At 57.0% G+C, this 20368-nt stretch overlaps 1 protein-coding gene across 16 annotated transcripts in view; it reads left to right on the top strand.

Annotated features, from left to right (window-relative positions):
- PLEKHA6 (pleckstrin homology domain containing A6) overlaps positions 1–20368 on the top strand; it is a 132363-nt gene that overhangs the window by 97155 nt on the left and 14840 nt on the right. For 11 of the 16 annotated variants that reach the window (XR_009695721.1, XM_061159866.1, XM_061159869.1 and 8 more), the window contains 10 exons: positions 1941–2041; positions 5864–6069; positions 7333–7824; positions 9338–9854; positions 10318–10404; positions 15391–15471; positions 16250–16318; positions 17529–17609; positions 17892–18041; positions 18797–18892. Coding sequence is in view for 15 of the 16 variants with exons in the window: in XM_061159866.1 (XP_061015849.1) it covers positions 1941–2041; positions 5864–6069; positions 7333–7824; positions 9338–9854; positions 10318–10404; positions 15391–15471; positions 16250–16318; positions 17529–17609; positions 17892–18041; positions 18797–18892 (1880 nt within the window). In the remaining variant the exon portion in view is untranslated. The remainder of the gene's footprint in view (positions 1–1940; positions 2042–5863; positions 6070–7332; positions 7825–9337; positions 9855–10317; positions 10405–15390; positions 15472–16249; positions 16319–17528; positions 17610–17891; positions 18042–18796; positions 18893–20368) is intronic. The other 5 variants (XM_061159872.1, XM_061159873.1, XM_061159868.1 and 2 more) reach the window with 4 other exon arrangements.

Raw genomic sequence — 20368 nt, 5'->3', positions numbered from 1 at the left:
CTTCCCGTCCCACTGGAATGCATGATCCGATCTGTGCGGGCAGGATTTTTTGGTCAGTTTTGTTCACTGTTGTATCCACAGCACCAAAAACAGTAGTTGGCACGTAGTAGGTGCTCTGTCGATGTGGAATAAATGATTATCCCCCAGCTTCTGCCCTCTCTGCCTGCCCCAATACTCTCCCTTCCCTCCCCTCAAAAAGGAGGGTAAGACTCTTGTAACTTGGGTGCAGCGGCCTCTAGGAGGTTATTTTTAAAGCGCGCACGGCAGCAGTATGTCACGGAGGGCGTGGAGGGAACTGGTGAGGGTTGATGACAGCGACAGTCCTGTCTCGCTGATGCCTGGGCGCTGAGGAGAGAGGGAGACGGGGTGGCTGTCTCCTCCTGCGTGCCCCTGGAACGGCAGGGATCCGATTTCTCCGGGTCTCCTGGGGGCACTTCAGTGAATCATTAACTCTGGCCCACAAAGGTTGTACCCAGGGACCCCTCCCTGCTGCCACTGTGCACCGAGGCTCCTGAGTCCCGAGGAGAGAGCAGGAAGGGGCTGCACGTGAGGTCCAGTCACAGAGGAAACCCCGAGGCTGAGAGCAGGGAATCTGCTCGGGCCCCAGGACGCAGGGCCCCCCAGAGCCAGAGAGTGACAGCAACTCCAGGTGGGAGGGAAGCCGGGGTCTCTGCGGGGGGAGACGCTCTGGGCCTGGTGTGAGGGGGAGCCTTGGAAAGCCCTGAGCTCCAGGCGTGCAGAGACGGGGGGCACTCTCCATTGACATATGCTCTCAGGAGACCCCTAAACACTGGTCTGGACTCAGCCCAGTGGGGCCCACCCCATCCGGGGAGACAGCCTCGGCCTCCTGAAGACGCTCCGGGTCCCCAGCCCTCCTGCGCGTCCGCCCAGCCCTTGCTCGGCACTGTGCGGGGTCAGCGAAGGAGGCTGGACCTGGGGCTGAGCGTCTTGTAGGGATGAGTAAGGGAGAGAGGGGGGCTTGTGGATTCTATAACCCCTCTGAGAGCACCTCTGAACCCTCCTGGGGCTTCACAGAGTCTCCAGCCCCAGGAATAAAGTGCTCTCCCGGGGAAGTGGGGAAGCTCTTGCATAGCCTCAGTGAGTCCCCACCTCATGGTCCTCACAGAGCACCCCTGCCCTGTGAGTCTCCCGCTGATACCTGGGAACCAGCTAGCTGATCCAGCAGGCTCCTGCGGAGATCCGGGATGAGTCATGCCACAGCCTGTTTGTTCACCTGCTCCCGGCCCGAGGGCCAGAGGCCACGCAGGGGTGTGTCTTCTGGGCAGACTCCAGGACTGTAGTGAGGGGAGTCTAGTCGGGGGAGAGCAGAGCAAGCTGCCAGGAGCCTGGGAGAACCTTAGAGACAGCCACCCAGAGGAGGCAAAGATGCGAGTTACCCCCCCATTATGATGTGTTCCAAGCGTCACTGCTGGGATTGTCTTCTCTGGAGGGGCGCTGGGGGCGGGAGGGAGGTTAAGAATGCTAGCTTGACAGTCAGACTTCTTGGGCTAAGGACCAGTCTACCACTTTGTACTCAAATAACCTTGGACAAATTACGTAACCTTCCTGTGCCTCAGCCTGCTTGTCTACATAAAAATGGAGGTCATGCAGCACCGTTAGTAGGATTGTTGGGCGAGTTAAGTCTAAGGCTTTAACTTGAACACTGCAAGTACTCCCAAATGTCGGCTCTTACGTGCTTGTCTGTGGCTCCTAGGAATGTGAGCTCCCCGAGTCTAACAGTGTCTGCAGGGCCGCCACGCTCCCCAGCGCCCCGGCTCCAGGGGGTGCGTCTCTCCTGTGGCTGTGAGAAGGCCCCAGTACCTGACAGACAGGCGGTGGGGAGCAGGGGTTCGCTCGCGTTTATCACTGAAAGGCTGAGGCGCTGCGCTCCCCGCCCGCCCTGTGGCACGCACGCGACTCAGTGCTCGTTTCCTCGGCAGACGAGAAGGAGGAGAGCGTCCTGGGCAGCGTGCCCCTCCTGAGCTTCCGGGTGGCCGCGGTGCAGCCCTCGGACAACATCAGCCGGAAGCACACCTTTAAGGTCAGTGGGCCTTCCTCTCCCAGGCCGGGTGGGGCTGGAGGCACTTCTCCCCCAGCACACGGGACTTGCAGGTGGTGGTACTGGGGGGAGCAGGCAGTGGCCCCAGGACTCAGTCCAGGCTGTTGCAAGGCTCACCCAAGCCTGGCCCCTTGTCTTCGAGCCCAGAGTGGGCCTGTAGAGATGAGCTTTGGTGATGCCACAGTCTTTCCTGGGGGAGATTTTGTTATGTGCTGAGTGCACGGACCCTTTGCCCAGCATCCTGGCACTGAGGAAATCCTTACCCACAGAGGCGGAAGCTGTGGGCCCATGGGTTTTTAAGATCCGTTCTGGAAAGTCTTCCTCCCCACCTTTAGCCCAGGGAACTAGGCCCCCAGGCTAGCTTAGTTAAAGGGTCTCAGATGTCAGCTGTTCGCTCCTGTTTAGCACCCAGCACGCTCCCACGGCCCGTGTAAGGCCCTCGATTTGTCACTTGTCCTCACTTCCCTTTTTCCCTTTGCCCTTCAGCCCTGCTGCCCGCGCCCCGTCCCTTTCCAGCCCTGTCATGGCCCAGCGCCCTGCTATATTTGTAACCTTGAAAATGGCTTTTGTAGGCCTATGTGTTTTAGATTCCATAAACAATGTGCTCTACTGGGGCTTCCCTGGTGGCTCAGAGGTTAAAGTGTCTGCCTCCAATGCGGGAGACCCGGGTTCGATCCCTGGGTCGGGAAGATCCCCTAGAGAAGGAAATGGCAACCCACTCCAGTATTCTTGCCTCGAGAATCCCATGGACGGAGTAGCCTGGTAGGCTACAATCCAAAGAGTCGGACACGACTGAGCGACTTCACCTCACTTCTACCTGATAAACCTTTGGAGAAAATTTATGAGTTTCATGGTGGCTCCGACGGTAAAGAATCTGCCTGCAATGCAGGAGATCTAGGTTCAATCTCTGGATCAGGCAGATGCCCTGGAGAAGAGAATGGCAACCCACTCCAGTATTCTTGCCCAGATAATCCCATGGACAGGAGCCTGGCGGGTTACAGTCCATGGAGTCTCAAAGAGTCAGATACAGCTGAGCAACTAACTGGGTACAAGCATATAATGGACACAGTAATTTAAAGCCGCTAACCTCATGGAGACACAATTTGAGGAGTGAGGGCCCAGGGAGACGGGCCCCACCTGCCTGCTCTGAGCAGCGAGCGTCGCTGCTTGGAACCCACGGGGGATCCACTCGTCAAAGACAGTCCTGCAGCTGTCTCTTCCTGGGCCAGTGTTTTTCCACATTTAAAAATTCATGGCCTGTTTGAAATGATAAAAAAAAAATCCCATGCCTTTTTTGGACTTTATGATGCAAAGGTCATAGGTTCTTTTTCATTTTCCAAATATAAAATTATGATATCGACCATGCCTTTTCTTCATACAAAGCCCTCTCTCCCCCAGTTGAGAAATACTGTCCAAGACCCTGAAAACCCACAGGTTCCTCGAGGGCAGCGTCCGAGTTCCTGGGGCCCCAGAGACTCTGGTCACCTGGTCCCAGAGAGGTGGGCAGATACACAGGTGCCACTCCAGGGAATAAGGATGGACTGCTTAGGCACATAATTAGTTTCCAGTCTCCAAGGGTCCTATCTGCAGAATGGATAATCAATAAGAGTCTGGCTCCAGGGCACCAGATTTTAGCTGGGGAAATGGGAACAGGCTGTTTAACCAACAATGAGACACACGTGGTACACACACCCACACAGTCAGACAGCCTGTCTCACCCTCCCCTGCAGACCTGTGCACACAGACACGCTCCAGCCCAGAGCCCTGCTGGCGGTCGCCTCAGAGAAACGTCCGTAGTGACTGCCACACCTGCTCCGCAAACCCGTGCCTCCGCGCCCATCAGCCCTCTCCTCCTCTCCTCGAGGAGCGCGCTGCCTCTTTAAACCCATGCTCGGAGGCCCACAGAAGGTCCTGGTTGTCATTCAGTGACCTCCCCGGGGAAGGGAGGGGCGATGAGACCCGCAGGCGACACCCTCAGATGGCCAGGAGTGAGGGACCGTCCCGCCCGTCCTGCGGCCAAAGGCCTTGCCCTCGCCTGAGTGCCCATGGGGGCTTGGTGGGCTCCCCACGGGCACCGCCCCCTCTTCTCTGGCCCCCTCTCGTGTTTCCAGGCTGCTGTGGCTCCGCGTCAGTTGCCCCGTCTTTCCCCAGGCCCTCTGCTTCCCCGTCACAGGCTGTTGCTCCTCCGCCTTCACTCTGCTTGCTTCCCCACAGTCGTGTTTTGTCCTCCAGCTTGACTGTCGGCTCTTCAAGTGCAGAGTGCGTCTTTGCCCTCCCTGTGACTGGCTCCCAGGGCAGAGCTCTGCACACACAGGGCGCTCGCTGGATGCTCAATGGGTGAATTGGTTGCTGCTGCTCCCACCAGCCCAGGGCACACGCCCTTGTCCCCTGTGTCTTTCTTCTCTACGGGATCTGTGTGTCTTCCACCCCAGGGGCCTTACCTGGGGCCCTGCTGTAGTTTCAACCCCCGGATTCCTCCTCACAGCCTCACTGGCTTTCGTCAGCACCCCCTGCCTGCTAGGCAGCCCCGCGGGACGGTGGGGACTGGCAGGATCTGGAGGAAGGAGCCCCCTCTCTGTGCTGAGAGAAGCAGGACGCTCCCTCACTGGGCAGCGGCTCCTAGGAAGGAAACCCTGTCCCGGGGAAGCTGCCGAGGGCGAGTGGAGCCTGGCTGGGAGAGCTCCTGGAGGGTGTGGGCCCCGTTTGCTGTTTAGGAGATCCCTAGGGCTTGCCAGAACAGCCCTGCCTTCTCTGCTCCCAAACCCCAGAGACCCAGGATTTGCCCCCAAGAGGTCAGAGGCCAATGAGCAGTTCACCTCTGAGACCCTTAATCACTCTGGGATCTCTCGTGATGAGTGGGATGCACAGAGCCAGCTGCTTTTTCTGAGAGATGGTGGCTCTCACCTGGGGAGTGTTCTCAGCTCTCAGAATTGAGCTCTGGAGCGTCTTCTCCTCATGGACATACCCATGGAACAGGTGCGTCAGTTAAGGCCAGAGCCACATGGCAAGGTGTTTGCAGTTGCCGAGCTGGTCAGGAACAGAGCTAGGATTAGCCCGGGGCCACCCTGCCTTCTCCCCTCCACCGGCCGAGGTTCTCCAGGTATGAGCTCCCAGTGGTGGACTGGGCCTCGCTGGGTGCTGTGGTCCCGGTGGTGCCGCTGAATAGGAGGGCTAGCCTGAGTAGCTCCCCTCGTTCCCCCCGCTCCTCAACATTCCTGCCACGCCGTCTCCTATCTCTGCCTCTGGTGTTCGATTGACCTGTTCTCTGCTTCTCCTCCTTCTGGCCACGTGAGGACCCCTCCTCTGGACAGGAGCTCTCTTCGGGGTGTCCGCCTGCCACACCTGCTTGCGGCCGCCAACTAGGTAGCGTGCTCTGACTGTCTCTGCATGCCCCCATGTGCCCGTGCTGTTCCTCTGCAGAGGAGGGTGCCAGCTTCCCGGAGGCTGAGCTGGGGCCGGGATGGGCCGTGCTTGGGGGTGGGAGGCGTCTCTCCCAGGCTTGGGGGTGACTGACCTTCACATCAGAGATGGAATTTGATGGGAGAAGTGGGTGAGGTAACTGTCCCGTCTGCTTGTAACCACCTCAGATAGGGCAGGTAAGCCTGCCTGGCTCTTACTGGGCTGCCTATTGGTGTCCCAAGGGCTCGTCACAGGCAGGCACACGGAGGCCAGCTGGAGCCCTTGGGACAGCTGTGGCCTGCCTCTTCAGCTTGCCCTGAGCTCCAGATGGAGCCAAGAGCTGCCGGTCAGGGGGGTGATCGGCCTGACCACCTCTCCTGCGGGCTGGGTGTCTTCTCCCCACAGGTGACTGTGTGCTGGGTGGATGAGGCTGGGGCCAGTTCCACGCACTGCCTCTCCCCACAGGCTGAGCACGCTGGGGTCCGCACCTACTTCTTCAGCGCCGAGAGCCCCGAGGAGCAGGAGGCCTGGATCCAGGCCATGGGGGAGGCCGCCCGGGTACAGATCCCCCCCGCCCAGAAGTCCGCGCCGCCCCAGGCTTCGCGTCACAAGTGAGTGCGGGGCCGGAGCAGGGTGTGGGCAGTGCCATGAGAGAGAGTGGGTGAAGAGGCCCCCCACACCATTGCTGAGCCCAGCACATGGGCTTGAGCCCCGAGAAAAGGCGAACAAGCTTCTTGCATCCCAGGAGCGTGCCTGACTAAGTGGCTTCAGAGCTGTAGTCGCTTTTCCCTGGGGCATCTCCCCCTCTTCTCTCTGAGCCAGTGGAGGCCAAGAGAAAAGCCAGTTCCATCAGGGCCTGGCCAGGAGCTGGATAGGGTCATTGGCTTGTTTTGTTCAGCATACCACCTTTGTGGGACTCGGGTTTGAAGCCCAGCTCGGCTACTTGCCTGCTGTGTGACCTGAGTGTAAGTTACTTAGCCTCTGACCCTCAGAGACAGCCTTTATAATCCTGCCTCTGAATTGTGAGGATAATACGGTGAGTGCAGCAAGCGCTCAGTATGCGAGTCACTTTATCCCATCCTTACCGGAGTCTCAGAGTCTGAAGTTAGATTTTAATAGGGACCCAGCAGAAAGAGGTTTTACGTCCTTGCCTACACAAGGAGTGAACTTCCTTCACAAATGTTTACTGTAAATACAAATGTATACAGGCTGCTAGGAAAACAAGGTAGGAAAAGTCTGACAAGCTCAAACCGCATGAAGCTTATATTCTCATGGGAAGTCCTGTAAGAAGCTTGCTTGGGAAAGGGGAACTAGCCTGTTTCTATGCCTGTGAAGTCTGAGGCAGCCACTCTGGCCCCTGGTGTGCCTGCCACGTTTGACCTCACACAGTCCTTACCCACCCTGCCAGCGAGGAGCCCAAGACTCATGGACATTAAATAACTTGCTCTAGGAGAGAAGGCTTGCCTGTCACAAGCCTCTGTAGCTGGGACATCAGCAGCTTCTCTTCTGTGTAGCGTACAGTTGCCACCAAGTGAGGGGTCCCAGACGAGACCTAGTCTAGGCGGGGTTTGTCTTGGCTATCGCTTGAAGGCTGACTCCAGGCGGGTTGGCAGAAGGGAGTGGAGGGTGGCCCTTGGGCAAGACAAGGAGACACGCACAGGTGACCTTGGATCATGCTTTACAATTGCCTGGGCTGGAGCAGGGAGAGAAAGTGGTAGGTGGGATTTAGGAAGCAGAATGGAATGCATTGACTCCTGTTTCCATCGCTGCTTTCTTGCCCATCCTTTCCATTCCTTTTCTCCTTCTCACTTTCCCCCACCCGAACTCCACGCCGGGCTGGGGTCACCTACAACACTGCCCTTGGCGTCCCACAGCCATGAGAAGCCAGACTCTGAGAACATCCCACCCGGCAAACACCATCATCAGCTCCCCCACAACAGCGTTCCCAAGCCTGAACCGGAGGCCAAGACTCGCGGCGAGGGTGACGGCCGAGGCTGTGAGAAGGTGGAGCGGAGGCCTGAGAGGCCAGACAGGCCAGACGCCAAAAGCGAGCCGCTGGCGAAAGCCAACGGTGTCCTCGCTGGACCGGAACCCGCCTCAGAGCCAGGCAGCCCTTTCCCAGAAGGCCCGAGGGTCCCGGGAGGTGGGGAGCGGCCCGCCCAGCCCAATGGCTGGCAGTATAGCTCCCCCAGCCGGCCGGGGAGTACGGCCTTCCCACCCCAGGACTCCGAGAGCGGGGGTCACCGGCGGAGCTTCCCGCCATGCGCCAACCCCGACAAAATCGCCCAGCGCAAGAGCTCCATGAACCAGCTTCAGCAGTGGGTGAACCTGCGCCGAGGAATACCCCCTCCTGAAGACCTTCGGAGGTGCGGCCTGGGGCGGGTAGGGTGGGAGTGCTGTTCCGGCTGGGGCTGGGGCGTGACATGCAGGCAGCCTCCGCTGGAAACCTTCCAGAAGCCAGGCTGGATGGGGAAGCCAAGAAAACCCCCTTTCCCCCCTTGCCCAAGTCCTCCCTGCCGCATGGTTCCACAGGTAGAATTTGCCCCCTACCCCTGAGGCTTGCCCTCTGCCTGCCTCCTTCAGTGCCTGTCTCAGGACATTGAAGAAAGGAAAGGAAAGTGAAGTCGCTCAGTCATGTCCCCACTTTGCGACCCCATGGACTGGAGCCCACCAGGCTCCTCTGTCCGTGGGGGTTTCCAGGCAAGAGTACAGGGGTGGGTTGCCATTCCCTTCTCCAGGGGATCTTCCTGACCCAGGGATTGAACCCAGTTCTCCCGCATCGCAGGCAGATTCTTTACCATCTGAGCTTCCAGGGAAGCCCCACAGGACACTGGGTGGACTGAAATCTGTAGGCAGTCACAGCAAGGGGCCTTTAAAGCTGTTCCAGCTAGGCGTCCATCCCTGCTTCCCACCCTGTATGACATCCAGTGTTTCTATCAATGCAAGACTCACTAACTAACCGCCAAGGCCACTTGCTTTGTGTTTGAAGGGCTCTAATTGTTTGAAAGCCATTATTTATAAGCTCACTTTTTGAAAAAGAAAGATGTTGCTGCTCATTGGCCCTAGTCCTGCCCTCTAGACACGTTAGTCTATTACTATCTATTTACTGTCAAGTTTACTATCTATTACTAGATAATAGTGACTGGCTTTCATTTGAAGACATTTATTGGATATTTGAATTTTTTGGATATTTGACATATTGGATAGAAGACATTTATTTTTCTTTTGGATACCTTTAAATGTCTTTTGGATAGAAGACATTTATTGGATATTTGATATTTGAAGACCTTTATTGGACCTGACTATGTTCATCAGACAGGTGGGGTTACTGCTCCTTCCCTGGGGCTCTGGGCAGCTCCAGGGGCTGCATGGTGATCTGCCCTGCCCTGGGGAGAGCACCTCGCTTGGGTTGAGACCCAGGAACCGACTGGTTGAGCCCTTGACAGGACCCTGAGATCAGGGAAGGCGCCCCCTTGCCTGTCCTCTGTTGCCCACCTCCAGGGGCCTGGTACACTCCACTTCTTTCTGCTGTTAGCCTCCCTGGGAAGGATCTGAGAAATTGGTTCATGCTGAGATGGAGATGGCTGAAGGGCTTAAAGTTTCTCTCTGGGGTACTTCATTTTAAAGAGACAAGGATGGAAGCTCTGATCAGTGGAGTTTCTGGCCTCAGGGAGCTGGTTGAGGGAGGGAGTTTGAGGACTGGTCCCTCTTGCACCTCTGGAAACAAGCCTCGGTGCGCGGGCAGTGGACGCCCCTGTGTGCACGCAAGGCCAGCCTAGGGCACATCCACCTAGTCAGAACCCACCCTAGGCCGGAGCACAGGGAGGGGCAGCTGGGGCAGTCTTGTCTGGCTTCCTTACAGAGTCCTCTCTGTCTCAGTCCTTCTAGGTTCTACCCTGTGTCCCGTAGGGTCCCTGAGTATTACAGCCCCTACTCCTCCCAGTACCCTGACGATTACCAGTACTACCCGCCAGGGGTGCGGCCAGACAGCATCTGCTCGATGCCGGCCTACGATCGGATCAGCCCGCCCTGGGCCCTGGAGGACAAGCGGCACTCCTTCCGGAATGGAGGCGGCCCTGCCTTCCAGCTGCGCGAGTGGAAGGAGCCTGCTGGCTACGGGCGGCCGGATGGCACCGTCTGGATCCCCAGCCCCTCCCGGCAGCCCGTCTACTACGATGAGCTGGAGGCCGCCTCTGGCTCCCTGCGCCGCCTGTCCCTGCAGCCCCGCTCCCACTCCGTGCCCCGCTCGCCCGGCCAGGGCTCCTATGGCCGCGGCCGCGTGTACTCCCCCGCCCGCTCGCCCAGGGCCCATTTTGAGCGGCTGCCGCCTCGCAGTGAGGACATCTACACTGACCCTGCCGCCTACGTGATGAGACGATCCATCAGCTCCCCCAAGGTGAGCCCCCCGCCTTCCCCACCTTCCTCAGCCCCTGAGGTCCCCCGGCAGCCTGAGGCCATCTGTCAAGAAGACATGGAGAGGCTGGGGCCTCTGGGGACTTTGGGTCCCTCGGCTGGTTCTGCAGGACCAAAGATGCCTCCTGGGGCGGGGGCCCCTGGCCCCGCCGTTCTCCTTGGAGGAGTTGCCTTGCCTCTGGGTAGGAACTCTGAGCTCTGTGCCCCTCCCCAGGCTGTGCCAGGAGCTCTAATGCTATGTAAGAGGACACAGACGTTCTGTTTTTTTCAGACCTTGAGGACCTGGACAGATCATTGCAAGCATATTGCAGTGGATCAATGCTGTCCATTTTCGTTTGAAATCTGCTCCAGGACAGGATATAGCATCCCTGACCTTGAGCTTCAGTTGGTGGGGAAGCGTATGTCCCAGCTGAAGCCTCACCTCTCCAATCCCCTTTCTCTTCCAGTATGATTACCTGGGAGACAGGCGGCCAGTCCCTGCAGGACTGTTCCCCTACAACTACCCACCATCCCCCACGGTCCGCGATAAGATGGTACGTCCTCTCCTCCCGCTCTGCTTCCCCTCAGGCCCTCTCCTCCCAGGGGAGGACAGTTGCTCTGTGCCCAGTGCCTGGACCGTGTGTGGTCTTAGGCAGCCTCTGGATACCACCTCCCTCCAGCCTGGACTCTAACATCAATACAGAGTGTGGTGCTAATTACCCTTCTCCGTGGTGACACAGGGCAGAGGAGCAGGGACAGACCCTGGAAGCGTGAGATGTCCCCGTCCTCTGCATCTCAGGACAGCCCCTGTCCAGTATGCAGAGGGGCCTGGCTGAGGCTGCGGGCTGGGAAGAAAAGTTAAGCTTGTACTCCCCAAACAGGCGTGAGCTTCTAGGTTTCTTCCCCTTAAGTATACTTGCTTCGAGCTTGCCCTCGCCTGGAATGTTACTTAGGGGGAAAGAGACGAGAGGTAGGATTGAGGAAGAGCCCATATTGTGTCTTCTCGTACCTTCTCTCAACCTTTCCACTCGTGTCTCTTCCTGGAATTTGTTCTCCTGAGAATTTCATCTTCCCTGGAGAACTCGATACAGATGTTCCACTTGGAGAGCTGGGAGAGCCTCTGGAAGCAACAGGCAGAGTCCTTGTCCCCAAGGGCGTGTGACTGACCCCCCTCGACAAGTCTCCTCTGCCCATGTCCAAAGCCTGTAGTCTCGACACAGAGCAAACGCACCCACCCAGAAACAATGGATGTCCCCAGAAAACGCAGAGCTGACGGGAAGTGCCGCCTGGGTGGATTCTCGGTGCCTCCCTCTCCCAGGCGAGGGCCAGGCCGACCAGAGCCAAGGAGTGTGCCCCTCCTCTGCCCCTCTCCCTTCCCTAGACCCCTCAGGGCCAGGCAGGCCTCTCTTTGTCACTGCCCAGCTAACTCTTAACTGCTTTGCTTCCTTTTTATTGTCTTCTTTTGTTGTGTTCCTGTTTGTTTGTGTTGCCGTTGGGCCTCGGGCTCCGGGTAGGATGAACTTTTAGACCTTCAGTTGCAAAGAAACCTAGAGTATTTGGATCAGCAGGTAGGCAGAGCTGGTGCCCCTCGCCACCCCCTGCCCTCCCATCACGTCTGCCTGCTTCTCCTTGCCTTCTCATCCTCCATTCATCCGACAACCTTTGTTGGCACAACCAGGACACAACAAAGTGGCTTATATTTTGGTTTGCAGCTTCACACCCCTTCTTTGCAAAGCCCTTAGGACAGCTGGGAGTTTCCTGGGGAAAGGAGAATAGTAAATGACCACATGAATAATTAATGTCACCATCTATTTGTTCGGCCCAGATGGAAATGCCCCCAGGGAGCGGGCAACAATTTACATTTTTTGCTGGAGAGAGTTGCAGAGATAGGGAGGAGCTCTGAAACAGGAGTTTTAGCTAAAGCTAAACTAAATTCTAAAACTAAGGATTTAGTTCAGCTTGAACCTGGGAAATTAGCCGATCCTATTCCACAATTCCAGATTGTGGTTAAATTCCATAATTTGTAAATGAAGGACCACAGACCTGCCCTCTCATGATTTTTTAGTTTATATTAATTCAGCATATTTGTTAGTTCCTCTGCAAAGTTCTTTTGTATACACAGCTTATGTTTTCCGGAGAATTCAGTGCTGTAGACAGGGAATATTACCAACCCAGTGTCACAGATGAGCATCCTGAAGAGGCAGTTGAGTGTCCCCGTGTGATGGAAGGAATCCACTACCTGGGCTCCTGCCTTTGGCTGCTGTGCCTTTTGAGGCTAATCAGGCTGTGATACTGGGGTTGGATAGGTTAGGGGTCAGTATGCTGGGCGTTTATATGAGGACGTACTCATGTTCAGATCTGAACCCCCAAATCATGGGGGACCTGAATGTGCACCAGGTCCGGGTGGAGGTAGCCTACGGTGGTGGGAAGATTAATGACAGCAATAGTAATAATGGCAGACTTGCCATAACTGGACGCTTCCTCTGTGCCCCATACTGTTTTAAGACTTTACAGATCCTAACTCACTTAATCTTTATAACAGCCCTGCAAGGTGGGTGTTGTGATTACCCCCATTTTGTACAGGATACGATGAAACTAAGGGCTTCCCTGCTGGCTCAGCGGTAAAGAATCCACCTGCCAATGCAGGAGATGCGGGTTTGATCCCTGAGTCAGGAGGACCACCTGAAGAAGGAAGTGGCAACCCACTCCAGTACTCCTGCCTGGGAAATCCCATGGTCAGAGGAGCTTGGTGGGCTACAGTGCATGGGGTCACAAAAGAGTTGGACACAACTTGGCAACTAAACAACAATAATGGGGAAACTAAAGTCCAAAGAGATCAAATAACATGCCAAGGACACACGGCCAATGAACAACAGAGGTCGGATATGACTCCGAGCTTTTGACTCAGTTCACAGCTGAGGAAACATCTAACATGCGAAGAAGCTGGGGTCAGACCTCATCAGGCTGATTTTGTGCTCTTAATGTGGTGGAGAGGACCACAGACATGGTATCAGAGGACGGGGCTGTAACTGCTGGTGGCTCTAGTCACAAGCCATGTGACTTTCATCTTCTGGGGCGTGGTGCCTCAGTGAGCCTGGCCTCCCGGGAGACCTTGGGCACTGGGAAACATGATACACACACCTTAATCAGCAGCAGCAGCTCCCAGTCCCCGAGAGCGTGGCGTTTTAGTCCCAGAAGGAGCTCGTGGTGTTGGCACTGTGAGCATTCTAGGCAGTGTGCGGGTTAGTCTCAGGATGCCCGCCCCAGCTCAGGGCTGGGGAGCACTGGCAGGAAGCAGGGTCTGCAGGGGTGTGGGGTGGTGAGTGGCGGGGCTCCAGGTTGGGCCTCCTCCCTGCAGCCCATCCACACGGTGGGCTGTGCCATTCAGCGCAGGTGTCAGGACCCTTTCCGGGGGTCTCCGCCCTCACAGAAGGCTGGGGGCTTCAGGAGTGACGTTTCAGAGGAACTCTTCCAAGATAAAGGATGATATTCTTAAAAGATAGTTTTGTATGATGAGAAGAGTCCAGAATATAGTCAGACCCTGGACTCTGGTTCCAACTGTGCCATTTACAAGGATTTTCTTTAAACCTTGGAAATGTCACTTGTGTCTCTGGGTCTTTGTTTTTCAGTCGTGAGATGGACTTTGTAGGACCTGCCCTTTCTACCTCAGAGTTATTGGGAGAGCCAGGTGAGGTGTATGAGAGCCCTCTGGCAGACACTGATGCAGGTAGTGATTGCTAAGATGATCAGTTTTTCGTTTTCTTCCAAAAGTGAAAAATATTAAATTGGCCACCCTTGACCCCAGCGCTGTGTATTAATATAAGGTACTGGGTTAGGTGTTTTCTCACCAAATTTCTGTAACGTTTTGGAGCGACAGAAGGTGGCACACAGGAAGAGGCAAAGTCCAAACGGCTGAACAAGCCCAGAAGTCACAGCACGGGCGGGGTGGGTCAGGGTGAGACTCCTGCTGTTTCCTTGATTGTTTTGGATCCCTGGTTGGGGGAGGAGTGAGACCGCTGGGTGGCCAGGAAGAGCCTGGGCCTCCCCTGCCCTCTCAGAGCCTGATGTGCTGGTGGATATGCCTTGTTCTGTACGCATGCGCGTGTACCCGACACATGGGACACAGGCCCGACACACAGGCAGCAAGCGTAAACATACAGACGCCACATACAGTCACACGTATACCACACGGGCACACCCTAAACACAACAAACAGCCGTATTCACACACACAACACACATGCTCACACATGTGCACAGGCTCTAAGAAGACAGGAATTGAGCTTAGGCCCTACGGAAAATGTGGTTGATGTCCTGTTGACTTTAAACCATTAGCAAACACTCCACCTCATATCATAGTTGTTCTTTTAGAAGCCTTTTAAATCACACTTTATATCATAGAAAAAGTCTCCCAAGTGGGCTAAAAAAGTAGAAAAATCAGATCCTAGGAAAGCGCTTTAACACGCTCTAGAGCCTGTGGATGGAGTTGGAAGGGTGTCCCTTGCCCTGCCTGCAGAGTGCAGAAGCAAGGTTGCCTTTGGGCGGCCGCCTAAACCAGCTAGGAGGGAAATATGTGTGGGTCCAGCATAAACTGGGAAGACAAGGGTATAAAGTGTGGGGGTCCCCTGAATTGTGACCCCAGAAGATCTGCCCTAAGGTGGCTCTGCCTCTTCCCTCACTCACTTCCCCTCCCCAAGAAGCTTTTTCTGCACAACCCCGCTGTATTCTGCCACCTTCTCCCACAGACACTCCCTCCTGTGTTTACACTTGACGCTGCCACCCTGGAGCCGGGGGGTGACAGCCTTCCTGGTTGGTTTGCTTGCCCAGTCCTCCCTCCCACCCTCTCATTCTCCCTCACCCTTCCTCCCACTCTTTCTCTTTCATTTGGCACATAGTCTTTCCCCCTCCATGTTCCTGAAGATCTCTGACGCATAAAGATGACATGTTGGGGGAGTGGTGTCCCAGTCTCTGGCGTCTCTCTGACATGGCTTGCTTGCTTGCTTTGACCTCCTTATTTGCTCCCTGGCATCATCCCAGGTCAGCATGGATGCTATCAGCCCAGCTCTGGAAACCGAATTTTACAATCCTCTCTACTCTAGAGCAGAGGTGGGCAGGGCTTGGGGAGAGAGGCCTGTGCCTGACCCATCCACAGAGCAGGCCACACTTTCTTTAAGGTTTCCTTAGTTCCCGTTTGGGGAGCTCGGCCTTTCCCACTGCCTGTGTGGTCCTTGACCAAACCAGAGTGAGAAACGAGGGCTGGGCCGGGGGGCGAGGCCTGCAACGCTCAGGCGCCCGGGGAGGTGTCCCTGGGCCCGGGCGAGGCCACGGCGACCTCCCGCCTCCCTGCCGTGGCCGTTCCTCGTGGGCAGCTTCAGTGCCGGTCCTGAACCAGAGTTCACAGCGGGTGAGTGACGGGCGAGAGCAGAAAGGGTGCTGGAGGCCCCAGGAGGATCCGCCCTCCACTGCTCCTGGAGCCCAGAGGGCGTGGGGAAGACCCCGCGAGGGCTGCACCTGAGCCGCCCGTTCCTCCCTCTGCTACAGATGAGTGAGAGCGAGGCTCTGATCAGTGTGGTGAACCGCATGGTGGAGAGCTCCTCCCCCAGCGCCCAGCTCTTCATGCAAGTAAGGCCTCTGCCTGGCAGCACGCTCCCGTCAGCGTCATTCCCGCCGCTCGTGCATGGTCGAGCCCGCTCCTCTGCCAGGCCTTAGCCCTGGGCTCAGCCTGGCCTTCCTCCTTTCATTCCCGGGGTCGCCTCCATTCTTCATGTTCATGGGTGAACCAGGCTCATTCCCCAAACCATCAGCATAGCCAGCCCTGACATCTCGTGCCGTGCCAGGGATCACAGAGTGTCCAGGACTTCTTTCTTGCGTTCGGTATCTGCTTGCCAGTCGCTGGGGTGGAGAGCATGGGGGTGTGATGTGGAGCCTTCTGGTGAGTGTTGTGCAGAATGGCTGTGGCTGCTGCATGTGTCACCAGTGGGAGGCACCTTTGCCGGACCAAGAGATGCTTCCGGTTTAGGCCCAGTCCCTGGGACTGGCACGTCATCTACTAGGGCAGTCGTTTTCAGATGCTTCCGATGCTCATTTCCTTCTCCCAGATCTTATCCTCAAAACCAGCCAAGACTTAACTGTTGTTCGCATGGTTGTTACTCATGAGCTGTTTGGGAGCTACCCGGCGCCGGAGCCCCTCCAGAACCGACCCAGAACCGCTGGGACGGGCTTCGGCCAGGCCACCCCCTGCTCTCCAGCGGGCAGAGCGCCGACTCAGCTCGGGTTCTGGAGTGGATGCTGCCTGAGCTGGAAGGCTGTGGCCGGTGGCAGGATCAGGGCAGGGCCGTCCACTCTCCTGTGCTCGCACGCCCTGCCCTCTGCCGTGGTAACCGGTCTCCTGTTCCCGCAGGTCCCTCCGTACCCAGAAGTGTTCCAGGACAGCCTCCATGCCTACAAGCTGAACGAGCAAGGCACAGACGTAAGAGCAGCTGACTGCTTCCTCTGCCCCTCCGGCCCCGCCGCTGCCCCTCATTCCCACTCTCCCCATGGGGGCTTTTCCTGTGCCCCTCTCATCCACTGTGGCCCCTCACACATCTGGTCCCTGTCCCGTCTCCCTGCAGAGACAGCGTGCTCTGCCCGAGCCTCCCCATCCCCTTCTCATCCTCACCGCTCACCCTACCTGGCATCATGGCTGTGTGTTTCTCCGCTGAGTGTGAGGCCCTCGTCTATAGCAGTGGCCCGTGCTTATTTCAGGCACACAGACTTTGGTAGGAAGTAGCCCCGGGTGCCTAGAAAGAAGAGCGTGGCCCCAACCCTCCTCAGGAAGCTTCTGGGCAGCGGGAGGCCTGGGTCTCAGCAGACCTGTCCCAGGGCCTGCAGGAGGGCAGGGCTGGGTGCCCTGTGAGCTGGTGGGCCTGGAACACGAGGAGGTGGCATATGAGCCAGTCTTGAAGTAAAGGACCTAGGGGACAAGATAGATTGGACAAGATTCTTGGTCCATAGAAAGGAGCCAAGGGGGTGTTTGAGGAGTGGAGTGAATACAGGTGTGGACACGGGAAAGCACACATCTCCCCAGGAAACAAGTGTGGCTTCTCCTGCCTCTTCCCACTGGCCTTGCGTGGGTGGCGGATCTGCCCAGCAGGCAGGGCACAGGCTCCGTGCGGGCCAGGACCAGACCTCAGAGGGACCCCAGCGTCAGCTGTCCTGAGACAATGGAAAGAGGAGGGGAGGTCAGGGTTCTGTGGGACTTAGGACCAGTTTATGTTGTTCACTGGTTTTGCTAAGACTTGTTTGGAAACCGGTGTACCCCTCCAATCCATACATACCTGGAGGCCTGGGAGGCGAGGCCGTGCCATCTCCTCAGCCCCTTGTGAACTGGGACCCCCAAGAGGAGGGGTGAGCAGGAACTTGACGTTTAGCTCTCAGCCCGCTCCCCTCTCAAGCGGACTCGCTTCCTCAGAGAATAAGTCCATCTCCTCCCCCAATGGGTCTTTGGGGAGTCCCCCAGGGTGAAGACAACTTCCTGTTCCCAGGAGCCTCCAAGGTGAAGGTGAAGGTCCAGGGTTCCTTGGCAGGGGAAAGGAGGTGGTATCCAGAGGCCCGGTCCTGCTCATCCAGTTCCCAGGCCCCCGTCAGGCTGTGTCCTTGACTTTCTTCCCTCTCCCTCCCTTCCTCCTTGGGCACCCTAGAAGCTGCTGGGCAAGTTGTGTGAGCAGAACAAGGCGGTGCGGGAGCAGGAGCGGCTGGTGCAGCAGCTGCGGGCTGAGAAGGTGAGAGCCGTGGGGCGGTCCTGAGTGGGCACACGGGGGGCTGGCCCCGAGAAGGGGCAGGTGGCTCCTCCGTCCTCACTCAGCTGGTGAAGCTTTGTCCCTCCCCAAACCTCTGTCCTGCCCTTACTCAGCCCTGCTGAAGCTCCCCTGGGGACCTTGGCCGGTGTGAGGGAACCTCCGCTAAGCTGCCTGTCTGAACCCCTGTGGCTCCAGCCCTTGCTGCTGAGAGCCCCAGAGAGGAGTTGTCAGGGCTCCTCATAGCATTCCCCTGCCTTTCTTCAGGAGAGCCTGGAAAGTGCCTTGATGGGGACCCACCAGGAACTGGAGATGTTTGGAAGCCAGCCCGCCTACCCAGAGAAGCTGCTGCACAAGAAGGAGTCACTGCAGAACCAGCTCATCAACATCCGGGTGGAGCTATCTCAGGCAACCACGGTAACCCTGTGCTCCTACCTGCTCAGGAGAGCCACCCCTCCCAGCCTGGGCCTCCCTAGTCCCGCTCTCGCCGAGGGCAAGAGCAAGCCGTCTGGAGGGCTGTAAACGAAGCCCTTAATGCTGCCTTGCAAAATGGCAGCAAGCCTCCTCATCCCATCAAGTCTCCACCAGGGAGCTTGGCTTCTTTCCCACAAGCCACATCTGCGCCAGGATTTGCTCACAACAAAGTGGAGTCGAGGGCCACTTACTTCCTAGGCTGCTTTAACAGCTTTGCTGCACACCCCTTCTCTCCCCTCTCTGGAGAACCAGGACATTGGCAACATGCCACCCTGGTTACTTCCTAGTAGGCACCAGGTGGGCCCTCCAACTCAGACAGCAGCAGCAAAAGCCCTGGAAAACTGAAGCCCGAAGGGAGGAAGGTGTCTAGCCTCCAGAGAGTGGACGCCTCTGGCTCTCCTTTAGTCTCTGTCACCCAACCTGGGGAGAACACAAGGGGCGTAGGAGTGAGATCAGCTGCTTTCAGCCCGTCTGGAGAGGATCCTGTTTTCTCTCTATCTGGGCGTGCGGCAGGCTGGGCGGTTGCACCTCCTCTAAGGCCCAGGTTTGGTTGTCATCGCTGTCTCAGCCCTGTGCCTCCTCCCATCCCTCCGTGTCCTCCTCCCCGACCTGCCAGACCCCAGGTGCCCCGGCCCTGAGGCAGGACGAGGAGGGGCGGTTTGGCAGCTGCGGCTTCTCAGTGAGCCCTCCCCCTGCAGGCCCTGGCGAACAGCAGCCTGGAGTATGAGAACCTGGAGGCAGAGGTCTCTGCCCTGCACGACGAGCTCTGGGAGCAGCTCAGCTTGGACCTCCAGGTGAAGGGGCTTCCGGGCCGGCGGGGCCCCTGTCCTTTGGTCCAAGGGAGACCACAGTGTCTTCCTTTCATGCTTTAGAGATTTCAGAGACCTAAAACCGGGAGTTGGTCCTGGAATGAAAGGCAAGGTTCAGTTCAGTTCAGTTCAGTCTCTCAGTCGTGTCCTCCTCTTTCTGACCCCATGGACTACAGCGCACCAGTCCTCCCTGTCCATCACCAACTCCTGGAGCTTACCTAAACTCATGTCCATTGAGTCGGTGATGCCATCCTACCATCTCATCCTCTGTCGTCCCCTTCTCCTCCTGCCCTCAATCTTTCCCAGCATCAGGGTCTTTTCAAATGAGTCAGCTCTTCGCATCAGGTGGCCAGAGTATTGGAATTCAGGGCCTCTTAAAACAGATTCTGAGTTTCAGGGTGAAGATAATGTGGGAACATTCTTTAGTTCTGTCAAATCATGGGGGACAAAGAGAAGTTGAAGTGTGGGAGACTTTAACAGACATACAGATGTAAACAATGGCGAGTTTTTAGACGGGAAAGAGGCCTTCCTTGCTGGGGTGGGTCAGGAGCGCCTGCTTGGAGGCAGGAGGTTGGATGCTCTTGGAGCATTCTCTTTTCCTCCCTCTGTCTCCTCTCTCCCCGGGCTCCACTCCTTGTTTAGCTTGCTTTGTACGCCCTGTCTCTCTGAGGCAGTTAATGCCCTGCTTTCCCCCTTTTTCCTCCTGGTAACAAAGCTTACCACCCAGCCTTACAGCTGTTTAGGTGGGTGAGGTGAGCGCCAGAGGCAAGGCCTCAGTTCAACATGCACATTTTGGGAGACAGGAGAGCATCGTGGTGAAGGCGCCAGCTCTTGAGACAAGTAGACCCAGATTCAAATGGTGGCCACGCTGCTTACTGGCAGATGGTCTTGGGCGTGAGCCTCTCCACCTCTGAAGTGGGGACAACTGCTGTCCTTGCCTCAGAGAGGTACTGGGCAGCCGCAGCGAGTTCGCGTGTGCAAAGCACTCAGCACAGCACCTGGTAGGGGGTAGGGGGTGCAGGGAATGCTAAAGAAAAGGGAGCTATTGTTTTTCAAAGAGTGGACGCTGTAATTGAGTGGAATTCATGGTAATTAGGCGTAAGTTGGGTACGGGCATTACAGAAGGGCTATTTGGCTGTGAAACAAGACAGTAAACCTGAAGCTCTTGCCCCGGGAAAACAGGCCACCACCAAGTGTCCACCTAAAGGGGCGGTCACTCCAAGACCATCCTGAGCGCCCCTGGGTGGGGGCGGGATCAGAGGGACAGGTCCTTGCTCTTGGTTCTGAAGTCACATGTTTACTTAAGAGGGCTCTTTGCTGTGACGACAGAGCCCTCTTCTCCCACAGTTTGGGAAGCTGAAGAGACAGAGGCTGCCCGTGAGGAAGCGTGTGCTGAAAGGATATGCGTGTGTGCGCGTGTGAGTGTGGGAATGCTCCCTCCGGGACACTCCTTGGTAGCGA

The sequence above is a fragment of the Dama dama genome, chromosome 14 (assembly GCF_033118175.1).
Source record: "Dama dama isolate Ldn47 chromosome 14, ASM3311817v1, whole genome shotgun sequence".
In the NCBI taxonomy this organism is placed as follows: Eukaryota; Metazoa; Chordata; class Mammalia; order Artiodactyla; family Cervidae; genus Dama; species Dama dama.
The sequence above is the reverse complement of the archived record's forward strand: the minus strand, read 5'-3'. Positions and strand labels throughout refer to the sequence as shown.